Genomic DNA, 27,405 nt, shown 5'->3' on the forward strand with positions numbered 1-27,405 from the left:
TTTTCAGAATTTGGTAAGATTATCTCCTGATTTCCTAAGTCATGCAAAATCTTCCCCTCAAGTAAAAATGGCTGCCAATGTCTATTACTTTCAAGAGGACAAAACTGAAGTCTGAATAAAATTAAAATGAATGGCATTTCCATAGCTTTGCAATTGAGGAGGCTTTCTCCAGCATCCCCATCCCACCACGTCCTCCAGGGAACTGCAGCCATACAGCGGCTGTTCACGGGATACAGTGGCTTCATTTATGAAATATTGGAACTAGGAAGAGTATGTAGCATAGGAAGAAAACTCAAAACCTCCGCTTGCAGTTTTAAGGCTGAACATTGAACTTGAAAGTCGATTCAAACTGTGGCTTTTGGGATGCTTCTCCACAAAAAGAAAAGAAATTCTGTCTTTAATATGAGGGTTTTTCAGATCGCCTTCATTTTGCGGAATGCCGTCATTTTAATCTCCAGCAGCTGAGGTGAGCAGTGCTAAACGCGATCCTGGGTCCCCTCGGGGCACCATGCGCTGTGTGCAAACGCAGCCCGGCGGCGGCCGCCCCCCAGCTCCCGCCTCCCGGGCCAGCCCCGGCCGGGCAAGGCGACTCGCCGGGGGCCACTCGCCGGGGGCCACCCGCCCCGCCCCCCCGGCCGCTCCCGCCGCAGTTCTCGCGAGAGGCGGGCGTGGGCGGGGCGCGGGTGGTGATTGACAGCCGTGCGGTCTCCGCGCTGTCGCCATTGTGTTGCAGGGAGAGGCGGCTGGCTCGGCGTGGCAGCCGCTGGGCCCGGCCCGACTCGGCCTCTCCGGTGGATCCTCGGCTCCTGAATGTCCGCGCCGTGAGGCCTGTGCCGTGAGAGTGAGTGCAGACCGCTGGCGGTGTCCAGGGGGAAGATGGCCCTGCACGGCCCGGCTCGCGCTTGTGTGCGGGGCCGGGGGGAACCATTTTGTCTCGGGGCTGGCGCCTGGCTCCTCCGCCCTTCTCCCCGCGGAGCACCTCTGGCGGCCGCACGCCCCCGCGCCGTCTCTGGCAGCGGAGCTGTGTGACGCCTCTGCCCCCCCCGTTCCTTTCCTCCCGCTGAGGAGCCCCCGCCCTTCGGGGCCGGGGCAGGGGGGTCGGCCGTGCCCTTCAGCCTGGCGCCGGCCCCGTTCGGCGCTGGCCGGGAGCGGGGGCGCAGCAGGGGTGCGGCCGGGCGGTCCTGGCCGGGGCCGGAGCCCCGCTGGCCGGGCCTCTCCCTTCGAGCATGGGGAGCCGGGTGCGGTGCCCTCTTCAGCGGCTCCGCGGGGCACCCGCTGTCCAGAGCCCGCTGGCCCCCGCCTGGGGGAGCGGCCCGGCGTCATGGCACCAGCTGCCGCAGCGTAGGCCGGCGACCGGCATTTGTAAACATTTTTCTTGCTTACGGGACTCCTGAGAGGCTGCTGAGTTTTTCGTCAGTCTTCGTTGATTGAAGGTTGAGAAAATACCCCGAACAAAGAATTTCACAGCGTGAGAGAATTGTCCCTGAACTCCATCTTGTTTGTCATAAAAACATGATTCCGAGTAAACACCGAGGAAGATGCGTGATAACAAGTTGCTCGGGAGAAAGGCTTATGAACAGTTGTGTATCAGACCATCCAAAACTCTGTAGGCATAAAAGCTCCAGTCGTAGGTAGAAGTGTCACCACATAGTTCCAAGGTAGAAAACTTGAATGCGGGAGCTGGGAGTGAAGCCTGTGCTCCTCTCTGATTGAGGGCGCAAGAATGCTTTAAGCTGTTAGTAGAAAACATTAAAGCTAGTGAAGGCTTCCCTTACTGGTAGACATTACTACCTCAAATTGCTCCTCGTTTCTCAGTAGAGGGGGTCAGAGCAGAAGAGACGAGGAGTGAGAGGTTTTTATTAGAAATATTTGCTCTTTGTGTTATTTTTTACGTTTTGAGATTACTCTGCTTTACTGCAAAGACCTCTTTGATCTTTTATCTCTTGTTATCTCTATCCGTGGCTATGTTAGGTCTAGTTGATATTTTATAATTTAGTTGGAGGGATGACAGATCAAGAAGGGCAGGACATTTGAGCTGTGTACTCAAAATAGGCTGTTCAGCTCCACCTCCTGTTACAAGTTGGTCATCTGTTTCCCAGGTACAACTTTAAATTTAAAGTTTGATTTCAGAACTTGGTTTCTTACCAAGTCTTGAGAGTTACCACATGTATCCCTTATTCCAGGAGACACAAGAGTTGTTTCCAGATTTTTCCATGAGGTTTTGATTGCTAAGTTGCATAACATGGCACGATGTTGCTTTGATGAGAAGTGCTTCTCGCCCTGCTGTTCCTTTTCTCATTTCTGTCTTGTTGGATACCAGTGTGAGTAGTGTCAAAACGACAGAGAAGCCAGAAGTGTGTTTTGCCAGGATAGTGTGTTGAGGTTGCTCAATGAAGGACACAGGAGGTGTCGTATTTGAGTAAGGTATTCCTTTCGTTTGTGTCAACAACAGGCTTTTAAATCAGTTCAGACTGCAACACAACTTAGATTTTTTTTTGTTTGTTTGGTTTGGTTTGGTTTGGTTTTTTTTTTTGTTCCTCAGAGAAGTCACTTAAGTATTTTTTGGCCTTGCTGCTTTCTGTGTAAATTGAGGTGACTACATTGTCATTATAGAACTCATTACAGCATGTTAATTACCACTTGGGATTTGTTGAGTTCCTGTGTGGGTAAACAAAATGTTCGAGGTTTTAATTTGTCTTTGTGCTCAGTCAAAAAACCCTTAAGATGCTGATACTGTAAAAGGAAACCATTCTCATTCTGAAATATCCTATAAAACCACGATATTCCCCTTGCAGAAAAGTATTATTGTGACTTTAATAATATGATTTTTTTTGAGAGAGAGAGAGAGAGAGACCACTGTCTTGCTCTGTCCTGTGTTCTGAGATAGCTTAGCATGTTCACCTCTTGACCACCTCATTGTGTTACTACGATCAGCATAAGCCTTATTTGTGTATTGTGTGTATTCAAGCCAACTGTGAAGATGGTTGCTTCTCAAGCTTCCAAGGTACAGTGCTTAAAATGGTTTTCAAAAAACTCTGGACAAAAACAAACACCACCACCACCCCCCCCCCAAAAACCCAACCAAAAAACCCAGAAGACTTCTTACTAGTGTTGATTACCAAAGTTGAGATGCCTAGTATCTAGTTTTATGTATCTAATATATTCAAGTCATGGCTCCATTGACTTCAGTTGCAGGTACAGGCTTTTGTGATTTCTGCTAGTTGGATTTCAAGTAAATTTTATAATGGATAACCAGAAATTTAAGAGCTCTTGTGTAGTGGTTTTTAAAAAATTATTAATCTGAATGACATACTTCATGTCGCTGAATCTTTGTGACAGATCCTTTTTGTTTGCTGGCTGAGGCCAGGACTGCAGAAGAAATGTACAGTAAGAAATTAATCATAATGTGTATGCATAAACTGACGTATTAAATCTTGCATTTTCTAACGTGCTGCCTTTATCTTGTTTTAACACATTTTTGGTGTATAGTTTCTGCAAGATTTCGTTACTTAGAGAAAGAAAATATTATATAGTATCATCCTGACATAATCAGGTTGAAGTCACAACCTGTGCTAATTTGCAAGATTAAGCTGATTGATAACATTGTCCTCTTGGGGTTACCACCGGAGGAAAAAATCAGTCTTGTGCCTTTCTATGTGTTTGTAGAAGCAATTTGCTAATCTTGGACTCCATTTCAGCTTCTAGAGATAGTTGGCTCTGGCATCCACAGTCTTCCACCCTGTCCTTTCCTATCCGAATGCTCTTATTTTGTCTGTTCTGAGGATGGTGCATAAGCAATTTTATTAGTATTAGATGATCTATAATTCAGTCTTGAAGTTCTTATAACTTCTTACACTTCTGTCTCTTCCCCGTGTTCATCTGGACATTAATTTCTACTGGTAGCAGCTTCCGTCCCTTCTTCTAGAACCTTTGCGTATTCTACGTGTGTTTGTGTCTGACTCTTATCTATGTTATTTAATTCATCTGATTCCACACCTGTCTGAAGCAAAGTGATCCAGAAGCAGAATGATCCATAACGAAAGTGATAATGCTGGTGCTCTTTGTCAAGTGCTTAATAGTACAGAATTGGATCCATAATTCTGTGTGTCTGTCCCTTATATTTTGTATCAGGGTAAAACGTAGATAAACAGTGCTTTGGATGTCGGATCTCATCACGACCTACAGCTGTCCTGTCCAGCATACACCCTAGTCTGTATTACTGTGACATTAGTTTAGCTTCACAGTTTGCAACTTGAATAGTTACTTTTTCACGCTCAGTGCAGCTTCAGACAAGTACTAGACTTGCAGTGCACATTATGGAGATGACTCTAAAGCTTAAATTAATCATCATTACAGTGTCTTATCTAATGTTACAAATATGAAGAAATACGATTGTTACATTTTATTGCACAAACAATCCACTTGAAGTGGTGTAGCTTAGATGGTTACATTTGTCCTTACTGAATTTCTTTTGAACTTCCACGATTGACAGTGTTCTTCTGTACTTTGGAACACTGCTGAGAGCATTCTTATCAATACAGCTGTATTTACAGCTTTGAGAATTGCATACGATTGCTCAATATTTACTTAGGGGTTTAAATGTGATCTGGGAAATTTAATGAATTCATGACTTCAGGTTCCTAATGCAAAGTTAGGCAAGAGAGGATTTCAGATTCCTGAACTGATCTTATTTAACTGGTGATGTCTCTGGCAAAACTGAATGGGTTGCAAATGTCTGAAGGATGGTCTAGAAGCTGGTGTGCCTCTCCATAATACAACCCAGTAGCTCTTTTGTACGCGAATGTAAACATTCACTTAAACTTGGTATGCTTCATGTTATAATTTTTTGCAAGATTAAGCATTTAGGCTACTTTATGTTGTGACCTGTGTTGTAAAGCTGGCAACTGAACATGCACCAGAACAGTGGTTAAAAAACCTTCCATTAAGGAGATTAACCTCAGCTGTCCAACTGTTTGGTCAATGGAGTTCTGTACAAACCAGCTTTTACCAGGTAGAATATGTAATGCAGTATGACTTTCACCTAAGATTAAAAGTCCTGAGTATGTGAACTTAACTTGAAACTGCAGCCAGACATGAGGTGCATCAGGATTGATGCAGCAGCTTTTCACAGACTGTGTTACTGATGAGCATGGCTGATGTGTGGGGAAAAAATGTGCTTTACTGAGTGATTTTTTTTTTTTTTTTTTTTTTTTTCTGATACAGCTTATTGCCATTCTTGGAAGGTTAGGCCAGAATTAAAAGTGGTTAAATAAAACAGATTGTACCACTTCTGCAAATCACCTTATACCAATGGAGTTCTCAGCCATCTGTTTTAGAGTTGTTAGTTATCACGCTACTCTTCCCGTACCACACCACTGAGGATACTACAGTTCTCTTAAATTTATTTAAGAACTACCCTTTGTGGTCTGATTCTGTCTGTACTATCCTAAGGAGGAAGAATCTGGGAATGTTAGCAAACCAGCTAGCTATCTCTCTGGAGTTTTTGAGCAACACTAAGTCAAGATATCCTTTCAAGGACAGGAATGACTACAGCATCACTTTGCCTGTGGAAAAGGCACCAGCCTTTCTTTTGAAATACCTAGAAATATCAAAAGAGCAAATAAACACTCAGCAACTCAAACATGAATTTATATATACCTGTGAGACAGCATGTGCTCTTTTTTAAACATTAGTTTTCATGGGAGTAGTCTTTGGAGAAGTTAAACATTTCTTTGAGACAGGTAGACCGCAAATGTTTTTGTGTGTGGTGGTTTTTTTTTTTTTTTTTAATAGGAGTGTGAAGTTTCATGGTTTTGACTCTGAAGAATAACTCTGAGTGTAGTTTCTGCAAGTGTTGAGATACAGTCCAGTAACAAAAATTAATATATGAATTTAGGAAATCTGAGGACTCCTTCCCTGACTCCTGGCTCATTTTGTGTTAATACTAGTGCTGCAGAGTTCTTCAGGGAGTCCCACTTGTAATATAATAGCAAGAAGATATTGTAATATAACAATAAGAATAGCAAAAGGGGCTATGTTTCTAGTTTTCTAACATGGAATGGGAGGAGATGTAAAGAAGAGGTTACAAAAACTAGGATAACAACTCATTTCCCTATCTTGCTGATGCACAGTCAGAGGAAAGCGCTGTGTAAATATTTGTATGTGTGAGTCATATTTATGATACACTCAGAATGACTTGTGAATGTTTTGCATGTAGGTCCCTGCTTCTAAAAGAAAAAATAATCAGTGTGTCCTTACACAGAATACAAAGAATGGAGTCAAAACCCTCAAGAATTCCTCGAAGGATATCTGTTCAGGCTTCCAGCTCTTCACTAGGATCTAGAACATTGACTGGAAACAGTTTAGCTGGTGCATATAGTGCAAGAGAATGTTCACGGAGATTAGAATCTGGATACCAGGTAATGTGTTTTGTCTCCTTCTGTAAAGTATAAATTAATTTAATGTCTATTTTTCACCAAGAAAAACCTTAAAACCCCAGCAGGGGGACACACAACGGACAGGAAGGGAAATACAAGGAAAAGTCCCACCCAGGGCCTTGCATTTGTGAATAAAAAGCAAGATTAATTCTAAAATGCAAGGATTTAATAACCAGGCCAATGACAGACAGTATTCTGCAGTGTGAACTGGTAGTTCTAGGTTTTACATCTTTACCTGCTTTTGTTTGTAGCTGTACCTTTAAAAATCAGCCATTTGATGAATGAAGGGCACCCTGATACTGTGGATCTGTTTTGGCACTAGACACTGCAGTCTTAAACCTGGCTAAAAGGGGTTTTCTGTTGAGGGGAGGTGAGGATTTTGTTTGAATTTTGATGTGTGTACGGCATTACACTTCATGTGTGGATGATGCAAAAAGTACAGGAATATGTTGCGGTTCTAAGAGTTGACAGTAGGCTACATTGCTCTGCAGCATCTACTTTCTTTGCATTTTGTGAAGGTAAGAAGAGGACCTTTAGGCTTACACCATACTGTCATGTCAGTATGTTAATACAGCTGGGCTCTGGGTGCGGTAGACAGGATGGAGGTAACAGCGTTTGCTGTTTCACATACAACATTTTACACTAACCAGATTGGTTTTTTGGGGGAGGGGAGCCATGCTCAGGAACAAGAAGTCACACTGTGCAGGTACTTTCACTTTGAAAGGATATTATGGGAAGTAGAGGTTAAACTACTTCAGAAATTATTTTGGGCACTTGGAAACAACAGATGTCTCTTTGGCTCAATTCTCTTATTATTTTGTTTCTGCTCCTGTCAGCGTTTCTCACCTCAATTCTGGGCCCAGAAATGTAAACCCATCTTGATCTTTGAAATTGCAGAAACTTAACTCTGTGATTAAATGTTCGTATTTTTTGATAAAATGGTTATGAGTTTGGTCCCTGCTGACAAGCTATCTGGGACATTGCATTATATAATGCCTTTTCCAGAGAGAGTTTTACGAGTGATAGCGCATTAATTATTTTTAGCACAATTATATGTATATGTGTTATATTTTGCCATATCTAGCATGCATGTGTTCACTAGTATATAGGCTATAGGGAGTGTCTAAGGGTAGTCTTCAGTCATTTTTGCTTTTTGGATTCCTACACATTTTTCACTGGCTGTCTGCTCAGCAAAACCAAATTGGATAGTCTTACTCTTTTGTAGGGATTTATGGACACACACAGTCTACATATCACGCTGAAAGCTGTTGATCAGAAGATGAGTCTTGAGCTGAACTGGTGCTGTGAAGTTAGATGTGTTACCACTGTTATGAAATCATAACACCAGAGAGTTATTTACTTTATGTTATTTCATTTCTTACATGAACTGCAGTGTGTTCACTGCACTGCATATTATCTTGTGGCTATTTGCTGTTGAGGAAAGTGCTTCTAATCTGAGGAATGATCTTTATAACACTTCCAGTTAAAACAGAGGGGGAAATAATTGTATAGAAGATGATGTTGTATTCCTTCTTTCCACTCCAATTCATAGAAGGTAGTCCGAGAGCTTGTTACACAAGACTAGTGCTTAGTGATAAAAGCACAGGGAAGCTCCCTCTCTTTACTAACTCTTGGTACTTACAGAGCTGGTAGGAGCAAATTCCATTATTGCTTGCAAGTTAAGATTACGAGGGGCAAGAAGAAACAAATAGTCTAAATAAGATTAAGTCCAGTCAGATAGGAATGGAATGGGTAGGCCTTTTTGCTTTGTTAATCCATTCAGAAGCCTACCTTAAAATATTAAGAGCTGCTTCAGTTCCAAATCATTTAAAAGATTCGTCATTTAGAAGAAAAAAAATGTATGACTATCAGTAGTGCTTTGGGTATATAGAGGAAAGGGAACTTGGAGACTTGGCTTTTTAATATAAAGTAATTTCTGCAGCTAGAGACCATCCTTGATTATAGCTAACTCAAAAACTTTTGGAGACAGAGCAGTCAAATTTTGAGTAGTTGGTTTTGACTAGGGCTAAAAAAAAAAAAAAAAGGTTTCTGTCAGGTGGGTTTATTTTCTTTCCCCTTCCCTTTTTTTTCATATAGGCATGAATTCTCATATGTCATACACTTTTGAGATCAGTTTGGGTAGTAGCCCCTGCTCATCTGAGGAGGCATAACAAGCAGGTTAATTGTAAACTAATCTGATGTATATGACATAGCGTTGTTTCTAGGTGACTTAAAGTCCAAAAATAAAAAGTCGTATGCTTTATGATGCAACTTTGTTAACCATTTTGTGAGAAATGAAGTGGAAGTTTGGGGTTTTTGGCTTTTTTTGTTTGTTTGTTTTTGTTTTTTTTAAAGGAGTGATAGGGTCAAGTGTAATGTATAAAATTGTTTTGAATGTTTTCCTAATCACATTTTTCTGCTACTGAAAATAGACAGCAAAAATAGAATACCTTGTGTAATACTTTAATTGTTAACTTCTGACAAGGGATTTTAAAAAGTCTTAAGCTGAACTGAAGGAAGAAAGTGAACTGAGTTTTTTGGTTTTGTTTTGTTTTTTTTTTTAGTTTCAGATATAGCAATTAGGTTGAGCTTTCCTGACATCATGCCTGATCATCTGCTTTCTCTTAAAGTCACTTTTTTGATACCCAATACGTTGGTTTTTTCCTTTCTATTTTGGCCTTGGGACATCTTTCAAAGGAATGAGCACAGTGCAGAGATGCCACAGCTGCCAAAAGCTGTGTTGGCATTAGAACGGTAGGTGGTGTAGTTCCATGAACTGGCTCTCAGTGCTGTGCTGGTGTGAGTGTGGTGTTCCTGGATTAAGGTCTTTCCTGTGCTTATCCAGACACTTAAAATAAGATTAAATTCTCAGATCTTCAGAATATTAACAGCTGGAGAAAAAGGACAGGCAAGTATTTCAAGATCAGTTAAGTCTGCAGGTATGGCTCATATTAACAACATTTTAAGAGAGCTTTACCTTTATCTTAAAGTTGTGTAGTGTTGTGCCCATGGGCAGATTACCCATATATGAACTAATTTAAAAACCTGATGAATCCTACTGAGACTTTGAAATATGAGAAAACTTACTGGCTGATGCTTTATTTTCAGGTTTAATTTTGTTTGTGAGAATGATGAGCATGAATATTTCTTCAGCTTTTTAAATCCTAATGCTACAACTTCTAAGAAACAGTGACAGAAACTACTGTAGTTGTAGTATTAATAGCTCATAGAAAGAGGATGGACAAATAATCACTTACAAACTCTGCTTAGCTGTAAAAAAAATTGTTGGATTTCTGTTATTTCTATTAATTTTACTAATTTCAACAATTATTCTGTGGAGCAAATTAAATGGCAATGTCTTTCCTTAATTATCATCTATTCATTGAAATTCAGTGAAACTAGTAGTGTAGAACCTAAAGTTCTCTTAAAGATAGACAGATTTGTATTTTAAACGGTTCCCAGTTTCATTGTTAGAAACTTGCCTGTGTAGCGAAGGTAAAGATTAGAGCTCCTGAGTATCTTGGAAGAGAAAACACAAAAAGAACAGTTACAGTCATTGCCCTGCAGACATCAGACTTCATATAATTTGAGCACGTTGCTCTGAGGTAGTGCAGCAAACAGTATTTATTTGCAGGGTTGTTTTGCCAAACAGTCTTAGTTTGTTAGGCATATCAAACTGTGGATTCAGTATCTTTGCACTGTGTCTGAACTCAGCCACTAGAACTATTTATCTTATTTCTTAAGCCCAAAGTGGTTTTGTACCCAGTGCTGTTTACTGTTTTATGGTGGTCTTCAATGTTAGTGATTTATAAGAATCTTAGAGATGGAAAAGTTTCGATTTTGTAATGAAAGATGGGAATGTATTTTTGCTGGTTGCATTAAATGTAATTGGAATTAATAGTGACTAATTTGCAAGCCTTCCCTGCCAATAGCACAATGATGGATTATTAGACTGCAGAGAAATAAAAAACTTAAATAGTGGTAAAAAGGAAGTGTTTAAGACTCAGAGAAGACACTGTGTAATTTGCAGTAGCGTGATATTCTTTTTTAAGGAATAACTTGATGACATAGTTTACATTTGTTGTCCCATCTATTTTACTAGGACAGATTATGCTCCTTACGTAAAAATAATTATCTGTTAATAGGCCCAAAACATGATTTTTCTCCCCCCCCGCCCCTTTCCTGTATTAAAAGTTATGACCAGGACAAGACAGATGGCTTGCTTTAGTAGCCAAAAAGCCACTTCTGCTGTGGCACTTTTGCTGTCACGGAGACTCTTTTTCGACATGTGTGGGGTTTTTTTACTTAACACTTGAAAGTGGGGTCCTTAATTCTGCCTTGTTGCTGGAGTATCTATGTTGGGGTAGTGCCTCAAAAGCCTTACACTTAAGCTTTTTGTTGGCCACAGTCAAATGAGAGGACAGATGAATGAGCTGATAATTGCTAGACAGTAGTTAAAAAAAAAATAAAATCTCTTTTTACCCAAGAATAAATGAAACAGGCTTAAGAGAACCATGGGCATCCCTTGAGGTTTCTCATTAAAGGTTTCCAGATTTGTTAGTACGTCCACTTCCCTGTATTTTCAATATTCAGGTAAGATATCGAGCTCATTTTGAGTTGCAAGATGCATATGATAAGTATGTTGTTCTTCAGGAATCCAGTGTATTGAATAGTTCCAGTAGAGACTGGGGAACTGGAGAAAGAGACACCCATGAAACTCCTTGGAAGCTTACAACATCCTCTCCAACTCGCTACTCAGGGACACTTGATCATCCACATTCTGGAAGATTTTTGGGAAGCAGAAGCAGATTGGTGAGAATTGTTAATGTGTAATACTTCAAAACAATTAAAAAAAAACAAAAACAAACAAAAAAAAAAACCAAAAACAAAAAAACAAAAAAAAACCAACAGAGTTTTACCTTAGCCTTCCCAATTTGAAAAGCTGCTAGCAGGGGCTCACTGTAAGGTTTCTAGATAAGCAGGTCTTATTAAGTCAAGATGGAGGGAAGGCAAGAAGATAGAGGTGTTAAGAAATTATTCAGAGGATGAAAATAATAATGTATATTAGTTTTACTAATAATTAAGAAATAAATTTGAAGTGAGAGTGGCTCTGCAGTTATCCATTTAAAAAGAAAAAAGGAGGGGGTGATCAGAATCTCATACATGTTCTAGTCCTATGGATGACAAAATTAATATTGTTTACACTCAGCTTGTTCCATCAGGTATTTCTAGGGGGTGTGTTTTTTGGATGGTGGCAGCTTTGTGAGTTTTAACACAAAGCTCATGGTTTTGGAGACCTGCTTTAGAAAACTTAGTTGTGGAGTAGCAGTTCATGGTCTGACTGTGCTTACTTACATGCTGCTTACAGCATACTGTCAAAGAAGAAGGAGGCTGAACTGTCACCTGACTGAGATCCAAAGCTCAGGCCTTAGCAGCTTGTCTTAACTTGGCTCCAGAATATGCCTTCATAACTCCAAAAATAAAGTAGTTTGCTGCTTTGACATGCTTATGCACTGTAGAGTGACAATAAAACACTTTCAGTTGCAGTAGAAATATTAAGATGGGAAAAGCAGAACAATGTGAAGATCCTTGGCAGGAAGATAGTGAACAAGTGAAAACTCTGCTCAGTTTCAAACTGAAAGATGTTGGGTACTTGAGAGTGCTCGCACCTTAAATAGGTGTTTGTTTTCTTACTGTGACTTAAAGGTGAAGACACTTTGAAGTAAGTGAGGGTGAGGGAGGAACTAGTGTGGAGATGCTGGCATTCAGGGGAAGTCATAGTAGGTGTCTCTACATATAGTTGAAATGCAAACGGAGTCTGTGGTTGTAAGTGGCTTACCTAGCTAGTTAAGTTGGTGATACGGAGTTTTCAAAATGATACACCTTTTCCCCTTAAGGTTAATTTTTCTTTCAAATTAAGTTCTAATGCAAGTGAACATTGCAGAAGACACTCTGAAACTTCCACTTATCAAATAGCAAATGATTAAAAGATAAGTTGTATGTTAAACAGATGATTCATGAGGGAAATTAACCTGGCTTTGTACTTGGTTTGTGATGTTAGTTTCTGTATATCCCCATCTGTCTTTTCTAATGGGATAAGAGAAATACTTAGGTACTAATCAGTTTTAAAGAGTAAAAAGTAGTGGCATAAGCTTAGTGAAAAACATAACAATAAAAATAAACACAGCTATAACATCTACTCTAATTTGGTTGATCCGTAAAGGATCTTGGTTATAGATAGTTTCTGGGAGGACAAACAGCTCAATTAAGCTTTTTGATTGAGCTCAAGTTTTTTGTATCCAAAAATAAAATAAAAACATTTCAAATAGAAAGTTAATGCCTTGGCTGCAAGTAACCAGACTAACAGCTTTATAGGCTATCCTTTTTTTTTTTTTCCCAAGTACTAGTTTCTGAAAATTGTTTTATTTCAGTGCTGTACACTGCAAAAATTGTTTTGTACCCATTCTTTACTCTGGACTGTTTCAGTTGCACTTGAGCTTAATGCAATCAAAATATGTCTGGTCCAAACAGCTTACTAGAAGCTAGAGCTGACTCCTTAGCTGAGTATATTTTAGATTGGTAAAAAATAAGCTGGATTAGTTAAAATAGTAAATAAAATAATGAAGCTGATCAGTTTTGGCCATTTCTGGACAGCAAAATTGTTTCCTCAGAGATCTGTAAAGCTGTATTGGATCATGTTTATAGCATCTTACAAGTCAGGAATAGCTTTTTCCCCTGTAAGCCACATCTATCCATAAAGAAAAGATAACACTGATTGTAATAGAAACTGGCTTTTGTTGGTAGAGGTGTCTTTGGGTAAACCTGGGAATACTGATCAAAAGCACAAGCATAAATCCTACATTATTTTTAAATAAAAAGGCTTTGCATCTTAATGTTATTTTTTACCATCTTTGTGAGTCTTGCATTATGTACACTTTTGTTCAGCGTAAGTACATCTGAAATACTGTGTCATTAATTTTTTTTTTTTAACTGTTATTTCAGTCTACATCTTCTTCCTCTCATTTTACATCTGGGTGTTACGGTGAGTCTGAGAGAACTCAGGGAGCATATTCAAGACTGCATAGCCAGCAGCGAGATAGTGATTCAAAGAGACCTAAGCTATCTTGTACATCTACCTCTTCTGTGAGAAGTAATGGCTTGACTGCCTTTGCAGGTGAGTTACATGAAAATTGTCTGAGTAGTAAGATCAGGTTTTATCAAGTTTTAAAAGACTTGCTTTGTAATACTACACTTCTATTATTCTTAAATATTAAAACATATGCCTAACAGAAGAGTATGTTCGCACCAATAGCAGTATCCAAACTACTGAGAATGCTGTTAACATAGTCTTTTGAAAACCCAATTGTACTCATGTCATTTCAAAATTATTAACTGTACCTATTCTACTTGCAGTAAAGCTGAACTTCATGGCTCAAATATGTCTTAATTGGTTAAGATTTCAAAGAAAGAATGAGTGCAGCTGCTGTTATTTCATGAGTCATATTGTATTGGTAAACCTATGTGTGCCAGGGACAGCAGAAAGGAAATCTTTGCCTTGCTTAGCTCTGTGTTCCAAGAAGCACAGTGTCATGGCTCGTTAGAGCACTGCTGTCAGGGAAGAAAGAGTTCTTTTTTAGCAGGGCCTAAACTCATTCTATAGGCCAGGCAAAAATAAACATTCTACACTAGGAGCTCTTTCAGGAGGAAGTGAGATTTTCATTAAAGCTGTAAATAAGTATGTGATACTTGGATAGATGTAAGTTAAGCAATATGCTAACCAAAGTCTAACGGTCAGGAAATAACAATCAAAAACTTATATTGAAAATATTTCTAGAATGTTTCAAAACAGACCATAAGATCCATTCAGGTTACCCTTGTGAGTATGGATCAATGTTCTTTTTATATCCCCTTATGGAACCACACAGACATCCAAATAAAAGTTAATAAATTCTTGCTCAAAACCCAGTATTGTTGATGCTTTCTTACTCTTTGTTAATAAAATGACCACCATTAACATTTCTCATTATGGTATAGGACTATCTGTCTTTCTAGATTGGCTTATCATCACACTGCTGACCAATGAATGCTTAAATTTGGATTTATAAGTTAGCAGTAAAACAAAATCAAGGAGGATTTTTCAGAGCTATTGAATAACACTTTTTTTAGAACAAGAGTTTTGTTCACAGCTGAAGTATGTACAGTTCCCTATTTAGTTGGTGGAGCTGTTAGCAAAAAAACAAGATCCCTTTTTAAACTGAAGTGTTTTACTCTGCAATATGAGCAAGAACAGTATTAGTCATTGTTCTTAAAGTTGTGTCTAAGCTGCATTTAAGCTTCAGCTGTCTTTCTGGAAAATTAATTTTAGGAGCATTTACGAAGCATCATTAGAATGGCAGCATTTACTAAGTCTCAAGCTGCTGTTCTGCCATATTGTGAAGCCTATTTAATAACTAGGTACCATTAGAAAGCAAGATGCTATTTCTCTTCCTCCTCCTGTCCTGTATGACTGTTACTAGATCTAACTCTTCACAGAAGTTTTACTACTTTTTTCCAGTTTAGCTTTCAGAACTAACTCGCTGCAAGATTAAATAAGTGCCAGCATCAGCAGAGTGCTGCTTACTCTTGGCTTTGTGTTGGCAGCTGGCCACTTGATCAGCTTAGTGGTATTGTTAAATTCACCCTTGATATGGTATAACGAGAATGCATGCATAAGTACCAGCTTTAATGGATTTTTAAATGTTTACAAAAACGGGATTGATTTTTTTTTTTTCTAGATTCCTCTTGGAGGTACAGTAGGATTCCTAGATCTTCATCAGTGATGCTTGGCTCCCTTGGAACTGAGCTGGTGAGAGAGCGAAGAGAGTTAGAAAGAAGAACAGATCTGTCCGTTAATAACCTGGTGGATCACAGCTACAGAAACAGTGACTTTTCATCTTCAACATGTACGTATTGTACAGCTGAAAGCTTGTAAACCCATAGGTTGCATGCCTCTTAGTTTCTTCACATGTTCTTTTAACATTTTTTTTAAAATGCAAAGCCAAAAGATCTATTTAATTTTAAGGTATCCTTTTAAATAATATTGGTTGGCCACTTGCCATGCATTGGCTAAACCATCAAAGAATATATGAATGGTCTAGCTTGTAGGTATATTCAGTCATAAGAAAGTGCTATCAGTGTTTGCCACTGTAACTGTGTGAATGTCAGTAAGCCTCTTTTCTTCTTGTTCATCTTAAGATCTCTTTGTTTTAGGTACGGGAAAAGAAATAATGTTAATTTGACTCAGGAAAGGGTTTTCATGAAGGTGCCCATATCATATTATCTCTTTCCACTTGGGTTCTTGAGTGGTTATTGGGGAAAACTGCTAGACCACTGAAAATAAAAATGAATAAACACATACTTTGCATGGGGTGAGAGGTTTGTTCCATAGTAACTGCTAGGACTAGTGCGGACTCCTGCACTGTCATTTTCACTTTCTGTTTGGAGCGTTGTGGCCTTTTAGAGCTGTCTCGCGGGAAGCTCATCATCAGTCTTGATCTGCCATTTTTTGCAGGTGCATTAGTGGTATTTTATAATGCAGAATTTAAAAAAAAAAAATGCCATTTTTACAAGCAACAACTAAAACATCAGTGTGTTACCAACATTATTCTCATGCTAAATCTAAACCACAGCACTATACCAGCTACTAGGAAGAAAATTAACTCTATCCCAGCTGAAACCAGGAAAAGAAGATAAGCAGAAAAGATAAAAACTAGTTCAAGATTTCATCCTGCAGTCTTGCCTTACCAGAAGAGTATGTTTTAATGTCATCATACTCTACATTTCCTTAATAAGTGGACAGTTGGAGTTTACCTGGTAGAGCCTAATGGGAGAAATAGATGGATGGACAGCCATGCTTTGTACTGTCCATGCTGCATTTCTAGCAGTAGTGCCACTGTTAAGTGCTATAAAAATATCTCCCAACTGCGTTCCCTGCCGTGTAATCAAAACCATATGGCAGACGCTTGGCATCTGTGAGGATGTTTAGTTAGAGTCTGCCAGATGCATAAACCTCAGCTTCAGCAATAAATGGTGATTGCAATGCAGAACCCATGAAAAAAAAAAAACCCAAACCAACAAACAAACCCACCAAAACTACAAACATGAAAGGTTTAAATTCCAGAATACATAGAGAAAGCTTCTGCCTTATACCTTAATCTACCTATGCTTAAGTTGTTAAAATACTGAAGAAGTTTCCCTTCTTATGAGGTTAGTGGGCTTCAGCTGCTTCCTCCTTCCACCTCTTCCTGCCCCCATGCCCTGCAAATCTAGCCATTTGAGGAAGGAGACTAGCTGATATTAGCATCCTCAGCTGATTCATGTCCTACTAACTACAGTTCAGCTACAGCAGAATTCTGCTCAGTATGTTGAGGTACTTACACAGTGTTTACAGAAAATACGCTTATAAGAATCAGAATGGTGTGGGTTGGAAGGGACCTTTAAAGATCATCTAGTCCATCCCCCCTGCAGTGGGCAGGGACATCTCCAACCAGATCAGGTTGCTCAGAGCCCCGTCCAACCTGACCTTGAATGTTTCCGGGAATGGGGCATCTACCACCTCTCTGGGCAACTTGTTCTAGTGTTTCACCACCCTCATTGTAAAAAATTTCTTCCTTGTATCTAGTCTGAATCTACCCTCTTTTAGTTTAAAACCGTTACCCCTTGTCCTGTCACTACAGGCCCTGTTAAAAAGTCTGTCCCCATCTTTCTTGTAAGCCCCCTTTATATATTGAAAGGCTGCAATAAGGTCTCCCTGGACTCTTCTCTTCTCCAGGACCTGCTCTAGCGGGTCCATGTCTGTCTTATACTGAAGACTCCAGAGCTGGATGCAGTGCTCCAGGTGGGGTCTCACCAGAGCAGAGTAGAGGAGCAGAATTGCCTCATTTAACCTGCAGGCCACTGGGAAGCATTGGGTGATCAAATGTACACTTAAAAAGCAGGGGAGGACACAACAATGTGGTGGTAGTTATCTAATTGACTGTAGGTAATGAAGGTAATTGAGAGAGCAGATGAGATTACTAATCCAGAATTGTTAAGTCTGATTGCGCTTAAGCCAGTGGCATAGCTGAACATGTGAACTAACTTAGTTGTTGCATTTCTTTGATAAAAGCAATAGGTAGATAACTGTTTGGGGCTGGAGCAATGGAATTACAGTGTTTCTAGGGTATTCTTTTTATTTTTGCGTTCCTGGTTTAAAACATTATTAGAGCAAGATACACATCTAATTTAGATACTATTCTATTTCTGTTATCCAGAGTCAATAATTTTGTGCTACCTTTAAGAACATCAAGAGCTGCAGTTACAAACACTACTTATGATGAGAAGAATAAGGGTAGCTTGTAGTAGATGGAGGATATACTTGGCTTCATCCATGCATTTGTTTCGGGTGCTCTGGTGTCTGCTACATTGCTGAAATTTTGATTTAACCTGTCTTTCTCAGTCTACAGGCAGGATGGACCTTTAAGTTATAAATAGTATTGTATATAGTTTGCTGTTATTAATTCAGATGCTGTTCTTATGTAACTTCTGACAGATGGTCAGAATTTTCATATTTCCGTATAAGAAAGCAAGTCATGCCTTGATAATTTGAAGATTTTGGGGATCTTAGATTCCAAATGGATTTATCAGACTGAAACCAGTCTAAGTTTCAGTTTAACTTTAGAATTCTGGTAAGTAAATTTCAACTTAATATTACTTTGGAATCTACCTCCAAATTCAAAACAATTTTGCGTAAGGATCACGAAATCCTGAACTGCTGCATTTACACTTTAGAGTTATCCATCCGGAATGTAATAATTAGAGCACATCTTGTCATAGTATTTTCCTCTGCTTTTCTGCAACAGATCTTCAAGAAAGGCCTGCCTCTTCATATGCAGAGGGAGCAAGACCAAAAGAGAACTCATTAAGCACTTTGAGGCTGAATGCATCCATGAACCGCCAGTTGCCTTCTGATCATCAGCCATCTTTTTTCAACAGAGACTCTAACATGAGCTCTTCGAGATCCAGCTATTCTTCAAGACAAAGGAGAAATGAATTGGAATCTCCGCAGAGGAGCATGCAGCCAGCATTTTCTCTTACTGCCATTAGAGATGAAACTCCTTCCTCAAGTAGTTCTGAAAGGGTTTTATCTTCTCAGAGGTCGTTGAATGAGCCTGCAGCTGACAGCGAAGGGAGGCGCACAACCAGGCAGCTGCTGTCTCGTTTAGCATCTAGTATGTCATCTACATTTTTCTCTCGAAGGTCTAGCCAAGACTCATTGCATACACGATCATTAGGCTCTGAAGAGTCAACAGTGGTCCCAAGAGTTCAAGCTTCTACTCTGTCAAGCAGTAATGGAGCCTCAACTCCAGAAGTTCCAGGACTTCAGACATCTGAAGCTTCTCAGGGATTTAGTTTTCTTAGACGAAGATGGGGTTTATCAGGAGTTTCACAAAATCATAACCCTGAATCAGATGGGGAAAGTTACAGACCAGACTCTGAAAGCAGGAGCACAGGATCCTGGTTATCATCATCTTTGAGGAACAGATGTACACCTCTCTTCTCCAGAAGAAGAAGAGAAGGAAGAGATGAATCTGCAAGGATCTCTACCTCTGATACAACTGCTAGATCACAACGTGTCTTCAGAAGAAGAGAGTCAGGTGAGGAGACCTCTCTTGAAGCATCAGATAGCCCTCCTCGGGCTTCTGTTAGCAGACCACCAACACCTGCAGTATCTGGTATTCCTACAGCTACTGCCTCCCCACCAGATTCAGCCCACAGTAGGAGAAGTTCTGGAATTCTGCCTGGTTCTCTCTTTCGCTTTGCAGTGCCTCCAACATTAGGGAGCAGTCTGTCTGACAATCTTATGATAACTGTAGATATTATTCCCTCTGGCTGGAATCAGTCTGATGGACAAGAAAGTGGCAAGTCTAAAATACCACCCTCAAGAGATCCAGAAAGACTCCAGAAGATTAAAGAGAGGTAAATTAGTATATTCTTTTGAGATAATAAAATGTAGCTGACTTAAAATGAGAGGGTTTTCTGTAACCATGATGTTAAAAGGAAACTTTGCTTCAGAGGAGGTGGCAACTCACTCCTCTGTCACCTGCATTCTGACTTTTGTCTTTAGAGAAACTTGTTTTAATCCTCATAGGTTTGAGAACAGTTTGATGAATGGAATTGTCATTATAAAAAGTCTTACATGAACTGTGTCACAGCGTTTGTTGATATTCCTTCCTATGCAGCCTGCTTCTAGAAGATTCTGAAGATGAAGAGGGTGACTTATGCAGAATCTGTCAGATGTCCTCTGCAAGTTCTGACAACCTTTTAATAGAGCCATGCAAGTGCACTGGAAGTCTGCAGTATGTTCACCAGGAGTGCATGAAAAAATGGCTGCAGTCCAAGATTAATTCAGGTAAAGCACACTCTAGACCAAGGTAGACTTCGGTTATATTGGGAGGCTTATCGGGAGGATTACTCTTACTAATATGAAGGCATTTGTTTGAAGAACAAGCGGTTGGGGACAAACAACAGTGTGCCACTTCCAGGCTTATTGTGTGTCTGTGCAGCTTCTCGTGTGAGTAGTTCCAAGAACTGTAATTGTCATTCAGAGAACTACATTTTTGGGATTGTCTACTAAGATACTAGATAAAATATAACATTGCAGAAATGTAGCTTTAGAGCTACTCTACTACTTTGGGTGAGTTTGTTCCCCACCCTTCCTCATGCATGTGGTTCTAGTTTTTGACTTTCATAGCCAGGCTGACTGTAGTAGAGTGATACGAAGTTGAAAATCCAAAAATGGTTTTCTGTTGTAACTATACTTAATATTTTTTTAAAGATACTAACTCCTGTTCAAGGCAGTTAAAACTGCTTGTTCAAAAAATTACTTCAAAGTGCATATAGAATTTTTTTAAGAAACACTTCAGAAATTGCACACTGTACGAACGTTTTTGTAGTAACTTAGTTACAAACCAGTCAATCAATTTATCTGTAGTATTTTTAAGACTTAAAAACAGGTGGCTTGGTAGAAGACATGAAGATCATGGAATACTTTTTACCAAAGATACTAGCATCTGTTTACTTTTTTACTCTGTATCAGAGGACCCACATCAGAGTAGGGATGTATTAGAAGTCTCAGCCTGTAAGATAAATTAATTTGAGGTATTTAACTATGTAAGACATAAATCCACATAAACTTGCTTTCTTCATCGTGTTGCTTATGGAGCAGCTTGTTTTAAACCTGGTACTTTAAGACAAAATGTTACTCTGGCAATAACCTTAAGCTATTCCAGTATACTTATTATTTTGTGTATGTGTGGATTACACTGTAGAATTCAAACGGCCCAAGCAACGATTTTTATGGCAGACTTCCAGTAAGAGGCATATGGTGTCCAGAATGTGGAGATGGATAGGGAATAAACATTCTATCGCATTTAAATTCTGACAGTAGCAGATAGTCACTACATTCGTATAAGAGGCTTTCTTCTTGCCGTGCTCTGCAAAATAAAGCCAAGAAGTAGTTACAGTTTGTAATGCTTGTATAATTGTGTCCTGTGTTATTAAAGATTGTTGCAACTTGACACTGACTTTCCCCCTGCCCCTCCCCACCAGGTTCTTCTTTGGAAGCAGTAACAACTTGTGAACTGTGCAAGGAGAAGTTGCATCTCAATCTGGAAGACTTTGACATTCATGAACTCTATAGGGCACATGCAAATGAACAAGTTAGTATATTTTGCCTAATTTGGTAAGTGTTGGTTTAGTGCTGGGAGGGCGCTGTTCTTTAGAGAAGGAAAATGCGTCTCCTTTTCAGAAGGACTGTTACACACATAAAGTAATGTCAACATGGAACAGATCTTTCTCCTCAATATTCAGACAAATTCTATCTTCCTGCTGTGCTTCCTATAGCTGAGCTTTCAGTAAGTGTAATATATCTCTTATCCTTTTCTTCGTTGCAGATCTGTCATCTAGCTTTGCAGTCCAGTGTCTCTGCCACATAGGTGCAGTGGGAGTATTAGTATGATTAGATTGAATTTCACATTAAGTCATGAATTGTCTTTGCTTTTAGCTGTTTTTTAACACACTTAGCAGTTGCTTTAAACATACCATTAAAAACTTCTTTCTTTTTTTTTCTTTTTTTTTTTTTTGTTTCATTAGAGTGGTAGAAATTAACCTCTTTTCTAACAGCTTCCTGCTGCTCCTTCAAGTCCTTTCCTAAATTAAAAATAATTAAAGGCCCATTAGTATTACTCTCATTATATAAAATACATTACCTTAGAACTACTGGATTGTGTAGTATTAAAAAATGAATAAATAACAAACAGCTGGTGTTATTTTAATGAACTTTATTCAGAGGGTTTTCCTTATTCTCTGGGTTGTATTCTGTGAATATAGAAAGACTAATGAAATTTGTCTACCTCAGAAATTGAAAGAAAATACAAAGTGACATCAGTTTTGGGGCCAACCATCAACCTCTAATTTTCTTACTAGAGTAAGCTCTTACCCTAGTACTCTAGTTCCTGTCACTTGGGCCAGACTCTGAGAAGTCTTTCTCAAGAGTGCCATCATCTTATGTTTTACCACTACTGATTGTTGGTTACTGTCACTGTACTTTGATAGAAATAAGAGAGTTGAAACTTTTTCCTAAAGAATTGAGCCTAAATGATCAGTTCAGCAGTAGCATTTTGAAAGTTTATCTTAGCAGGGAAAATAATTTCTCAAAGTATTTATAACATCATAAAGTTCTTTTATAATATTTCCCTTTGGTTTTGCTTTCTGTAAAGCATTGGGACCACTGAAAAGAAAACAGCAAAGTTTGTTGTTTTTATTTTCCCAGTGGTATAATACTCTGATTCTCAGATTCCCTCCTGTAAACTAATCATGCTGTCTGAGATTTTATTTGTAGAACTCATGTCTATTTATCTTCAAGGATAACATGTTAGATCTGGGGTGGGTGCGTGGGAAGAACCAGAAGTATAAATAGCTTTTCAGTAATTAAAATTTTGTAGTATTACATTTCCCTAATTCTCTTGGAACAACTAGAGATCAAAGAGGTAATGTTTCCAGTAAAATGTAATTCTTATTCTACTTCTTGAATCGTATATGCAAACATATCACTGACATTCTGAATGTTTCTTTTGATCTCCTTTAAGGCAGACTATGAATTTATCAGCTCTGGTCTCTACCTTGTAGTGTTGTTACACTTATGCGAGCAGCGCTTTTCTGATATGCTAGGAACGGCAAGTGAGGCCAGCACGCGTGTTAGAGTAAGTATGCAGTGATTTTATGGCAGGAATTGCTTGTACAGAGAACTTGGAACTAGATTGTCACCTTGAGCGACCTAGGAACTAGATACCCAAGAAGCATGCTTATTTAACAAATTTAGGTCTAAAATGGTCTGGCTTTGTCAATGCAGTAACACAATGTTTGATTTGAAACCGAAGGTACTACTTTATTGCAGTTACTGTGTTGCAAAATCATTTTTGTCATGGTTGTTGGTAATTCACTGCTTTGCATGTATGTTGTCATGATTGTTCTGAATTTATGCAAAACTGGAAGGTTAACCTCCCTCTATACAAAACGTGCAGTTGAGAATGTTGGTCTATCTTATTTGATTAATTTTTTTCTCATGATGCCAGTCTACGTTGCAAAGGTCTAAACCTTGCATTGCTTGTCTGCTGGATTGTGCCTAAATATGTACTTGAATATTACATTCTGAAACTGACTAGCTATAGTATGATTTTCTGGCATTAGTCAAAACTCTTATTAGTTGTATTTGACTGGATTCTTGTCTCTTAAATGGCTTGGCTTAGAAATGCAGTAAGTACACATTTTACCAGTGTGAGATCATCATGCAAAATTATTTCTGCATAGTGACTCTTTAGAAATCCTGTATTTTACACGTTTATTTGATGCTAGATAATGAATCAGTGCTCTTCATCAGCTGAGCTCCTGAAAAGCTGATTTTTTTTTTTTTTTTTTTTTTTTTTTTTTTTTTAAATTACATACAAAGAATTGACAATATATGCTTACTGGAATGGTTGCTAGCAGGTAGTAGGCCTTTTGGGGTAGAGGCAGGACTGTGCTCTCATCTCTTACTGTGTTAGAACGGTGGTCCTCTTTTCTGTATCCATCTAATGTGGAGCTTGTGTTCCATGATGTACAAATGAAATGTCCAGTTTTCTCTGCTACAGGTGTAGAGATGTAAAAGACACATGATCTAATAGCAGCCAGCATCCAGTACAGGTTATTAGCTTGAGTGTATTGCAGAACTCAGATGTTTTTACTGTTTTTTCATGAGAGGTAACATTACACAGTTGTGTGACACTGCATTTTAAACCAGTGAGAGCACCAATGTGTGTTTGATACCGAGCATACAACTGAGCTATGAAAACTGTAGCGTCATATTCTTGTTCAATTTATTTTCTGTGTCTCAACATCTGGACTATCACTGAAACAGTGATGTAGATCGAAAGTCTCAGCCAAGTGTTTTTTTTTGTTAGTTGCCTAAGGAGCTTATATTCTCAGGGATTTTGGCTTTGGATTTTGGTACCACGTACCCCTCTCGTTAAACTGCCACTATTGCCTAATTGTAATCCTGCTCTTAAACTTTTTATTTACAGTTAAAATCTTAAGTGTATTTATGTATTTTTCATTAACCTCATTCAGTCAGAGGGCTCTGTTTTGCCATATTAATAGTGAAGTACATGAACTGGATCCAAATAATGCAATCCTTACAGATTATGTTTTTCTGCATTACAATTTCTAGGAACAGCTTTAATAAAACTGGCACTTGTTTATGTGTGCTACTTTCAAAATTGATGTGTTTTACAGACTGTAGAACATGAAGATGATGCCACTAACTGCTACCAGAGACATTTGACATAGAGTGGGAGCTGAAATAACTGTGCAATAGCAATTTGAAGTCTAATGTGTGGGGATTTATATTAAATTTTGCATTGATTTTTGCAAGTTGGGCAAATGTGTTAGGATAACCGACATCTGGAATGAAGCTTTGGGATGTAAAAAGTGAAGAAAAAGTGAAGAAAACTTTGCTAACTTGTTGCAAATTTCTGCAGATAACTTTGCAACTTTTAAACTACTTTCTCTCTGCCTTGTTTCTAGTTTATTAACCTTGCAAGAACTCTTCAGGCACATATGGAAGATATTGAAAGTAGGTGCTTCCCCTCTTCCCTTCCCCTCCCTTTAGATCAACTCAAAGTTAAATGGGTACAATCCTCCTTGCCAAGATTCATAGTACTGAACTTAATTACGGAAAATTTGACTTTACCCAGCAGTGCTTTTTCCATTATCAGTAGAATTATTCCGAGGGGGAACTGGTTTTAATTCTCCATGATTAATTTCCCAACAGCATAGAGTTGTTTAGACAACAGAAGTGTTTTCTGGAAGTGATAAGATTCCTCACTAGTTACAGTTTGGCTATTGTAATTCTAGTAATATGTAGTTATGGAATTAGTGGTTACCTTCAGGTTGTAGCCTTTTACATGAGTCCTAGTAGAAAAGAAACATTTAAAGTTGAATTTCACTGCACTTAAATTACCATACTTCTCTTGCCGTTTCCTCTTCTCCCCCCCCCCTTTTTTTCCCCCCTCTTCTCCCCCTTTCTTCCTCCCCCCCCCCCCCCCCCCCTTTTCTCCCCTTTCTTTTTTTCTGTCCACACACACTTTTTGGTTGTACATATTTCTTGAGCCACTTCAGGAACAAAATTTAACAGTTGCCAATTTTGGCAAAACACTAGCCTGCTTTTCACATAATGGCTTCTTCAGCGTGCTTAAATTCAGAACTATATGCTGACTTCTGGTAAACGTATCCTGAATCTAAGTATTATTTCTGGGCATGATGAGTAGGCAGTAGAAGGGTAGTTGATCTACCTTCCCCCCCCCCCCCCCCCCCCCCCCCGCAGTGGGCATATGAATGTCTGTCAACATTCAAAGTTTGCGTATGAATTTTCAGTGCATAGGATGTATTTGGAGTATGATAAGGAATGGGGTGTGTGTGCGTGTGTAAGTTTTAGTTCAAGGACCAGGTGATTATTTCTGTATTCAGAGCAGACAGAGGTGGACTTGAGTTCAGAATTTATTCCTAAGTTATGTGCATCCTTATTAGAGTAAAAAATAATCTTTGAGTGCCATTTTACACAGTAATTTAATCTATTATTTGATTCAGGCTTTGTCTAACTTGCAGGTAAGAAATACTGAGTTTTAGATTTATTATTGATGCTACTTTAGTTACATTTCTCTTCTAAGAACTGGAAAAGTGAGGAGACAGACCTTGCTTCTTTCTGTCTTCAGAGATGGAACAAGTTACTCAAGTGTGAATATTTTCTTGACTGCAGAGTTTGCTTAAGAAGACAGATTAAATTCCTGTTATGGACAAGCTAACATTTTACAAACCTATTGTAGATGTGCTTACTGACTTTTTTATCATAGTTGACAAGTGTGTATTTGTCTTTTAATTCACCTTGCAACAACAAAATCCTATGCATATGTGGGCTTTATGTTCATTTTGCATATGCTGAAAGAATGGGGGTGGAGAGAGGAGCTGCTTCCAAGTAAGCCTGACTTAATTGCATTAAGCAACATATATATATAAAAACTTTTTAAGAGTCTTTCTGCTTGTTTAGGCTGCTGAACCTTCCTAGATATTTCAGTATCCAAATTGTCAACTTTGTGAGTCATTTCTTTCCCTTGTGTTGGGTGCTGCTGTCATGGATTGAATATATTCTCCTCTGACTACTGTTGGAATTAGCCACTGTAAACACAACATAAAAGTTGAATCTCTGGCGTAATTAAGTTTTCTTCCTTTTATTTTTGAGGAAGAACAGCAGGAGGACACTGCATTCTGTAATGTCGAGTTTTTATTTGAAAATGCTATATTTTTCAGACATGACATGCATTTAAAAATTAAGCTATGTAATTACGTAAGGTTTGGGCGGGTATTACAATCTGCTATTTAATATTATAAAATTACCTTTATTTCCACTACTCATCTTAAAGTACTCTAATTTCACAGACCTTTATCAAGGCTTCTGATTATACTGTGTTGTTCCAACAGCTTCTGAGGATGATTCTGAAGACTGATGCTGGTAGAACTTTCATACTGCAAGAGACAAATGGATTTGCTGCAGAAATGCTGAACTAGCAAGAACAATATCAACATGCATTTGGTTTTTTTTCTCTCAGTAAAAAGTGCATTGACTATTACCGTAGTTTTTGAAGCATTGTTGAATTCAAAATCAACTGCTGCACAGTGGAACTCGGTGGACTTGAGAACTACTCAGCATGTGTGAGGATTAGATACATATAAAGCAACTTCCCTTTTTAAATGATGAGGATGATGTGCTTTGTTTTGGAAGACATCAGATTTTGAATATTTAAGGAAGCTATATCTCCCTTTATGTTTCCTTCTTACTGTAGTCAGATTTCTGGTTTTGTCTATCGAGTTTTGCTCCTCTGCTGGCACTAAGTGGTTATAGTGGGTTTCAGGGTGAGGGTGGGCAGGGAGGGTGGGGGTGTCCATGTACTAAAATAGGTTTTGTTTGGGGTTTTATTTTTTTTTTTTAAATGCCTCTGTTGCTGCATCATATAATAACTGATTGCTTCCAGTGTTAATGAATGAACAGGAGGATGAGCAAAATGCTGTAGAGATTGTTTGGGTTTTGGTTTATTTGAAGATTATTATTTAACTCAAGAAGCAATAAGAACTTGCAGTGGTCTTCTAATACTTAGTGTTAGTGATGGCTTTTTTATGTACTGGTTTAGAAATTGGAGATTATATTTGATATTATGTGGCTGTTCCATTATGGAATATTGCAGGTGTAAACTCTTGCATTTCAGCATTCCTGGCAGATATGCAACTTGGTAAAGACCTAAGGTTGTTTAGTTTAATCAGACTTTTTTAGATCCCACCTTCACTGTTCAAAGCACTGGTTATC

At 38.8% G+C, this 27,405-nt stretch overlaps 1 protein-coding gene across 7 annotated transcripts; it reads left to right on the forward strand.

Annotated features, from left to right (window-relative positions):
- The first annotated feature begins 689 nt into the window (after positions 1-689).
- On the forward strand, positions 690-26,957 carry MARCHF7 (membrane associated ring-CH-type finger 7). Of its 7 annotated transcripts, XM_082314602.1 has the most exons (11): positions 690-841; positions 6,218-6,419; positions 11,091-11,249; positions 13,440-13,611; positions 15,212-15,379; positions 18,317-19,433; positions 19,697-19,866; positions 21,066-21,175; positions 22,604-22,717; positions 24,576-24,624; positions 26,526-26,957. In XM_082314602.1, exons 2-11 carry the CDS (start codon positions 6,273-6,275, stop codon positions 26,549-26,551), a joined length of 2,232 nt encoding a protein of 743 aa, XP_082170728.1. In that variant the 5' UTR covers positions 690-841; positions 6,218-6,272; the 3' UTR covers positions 26,552-26,957. The 7 variants fall into 7 exon arrangements, 5 of the variants coding, with proteins under 5 accessions (XP_082170728.1, XP_082170727.1, XP_082170729.1 ...); XR_014228448.1 differs by lacking the exon at positions 24,576-24,624 and having other exon boundaries at positions 21,066-21,198; XR_014228449.1 differs by lacking the exon at positions 26,526-26,957 and having other exon boundaries at positions 21,066-21,198.
- Positions 26,958-27,405: the final 448 nt, after the last annotated feature.

This window comes from Platalea leucorodia (genome assembly GCF_965183815.1).
Source record: "Platalea leucorodia genome assembly, chromosome: 5".
Lineage (NCBI taxonomy): Eukaryota > Metazoa > Chordata > Aves > Pelecaniformes > Threskiornithidae > Platalea > Platalea leucorodia.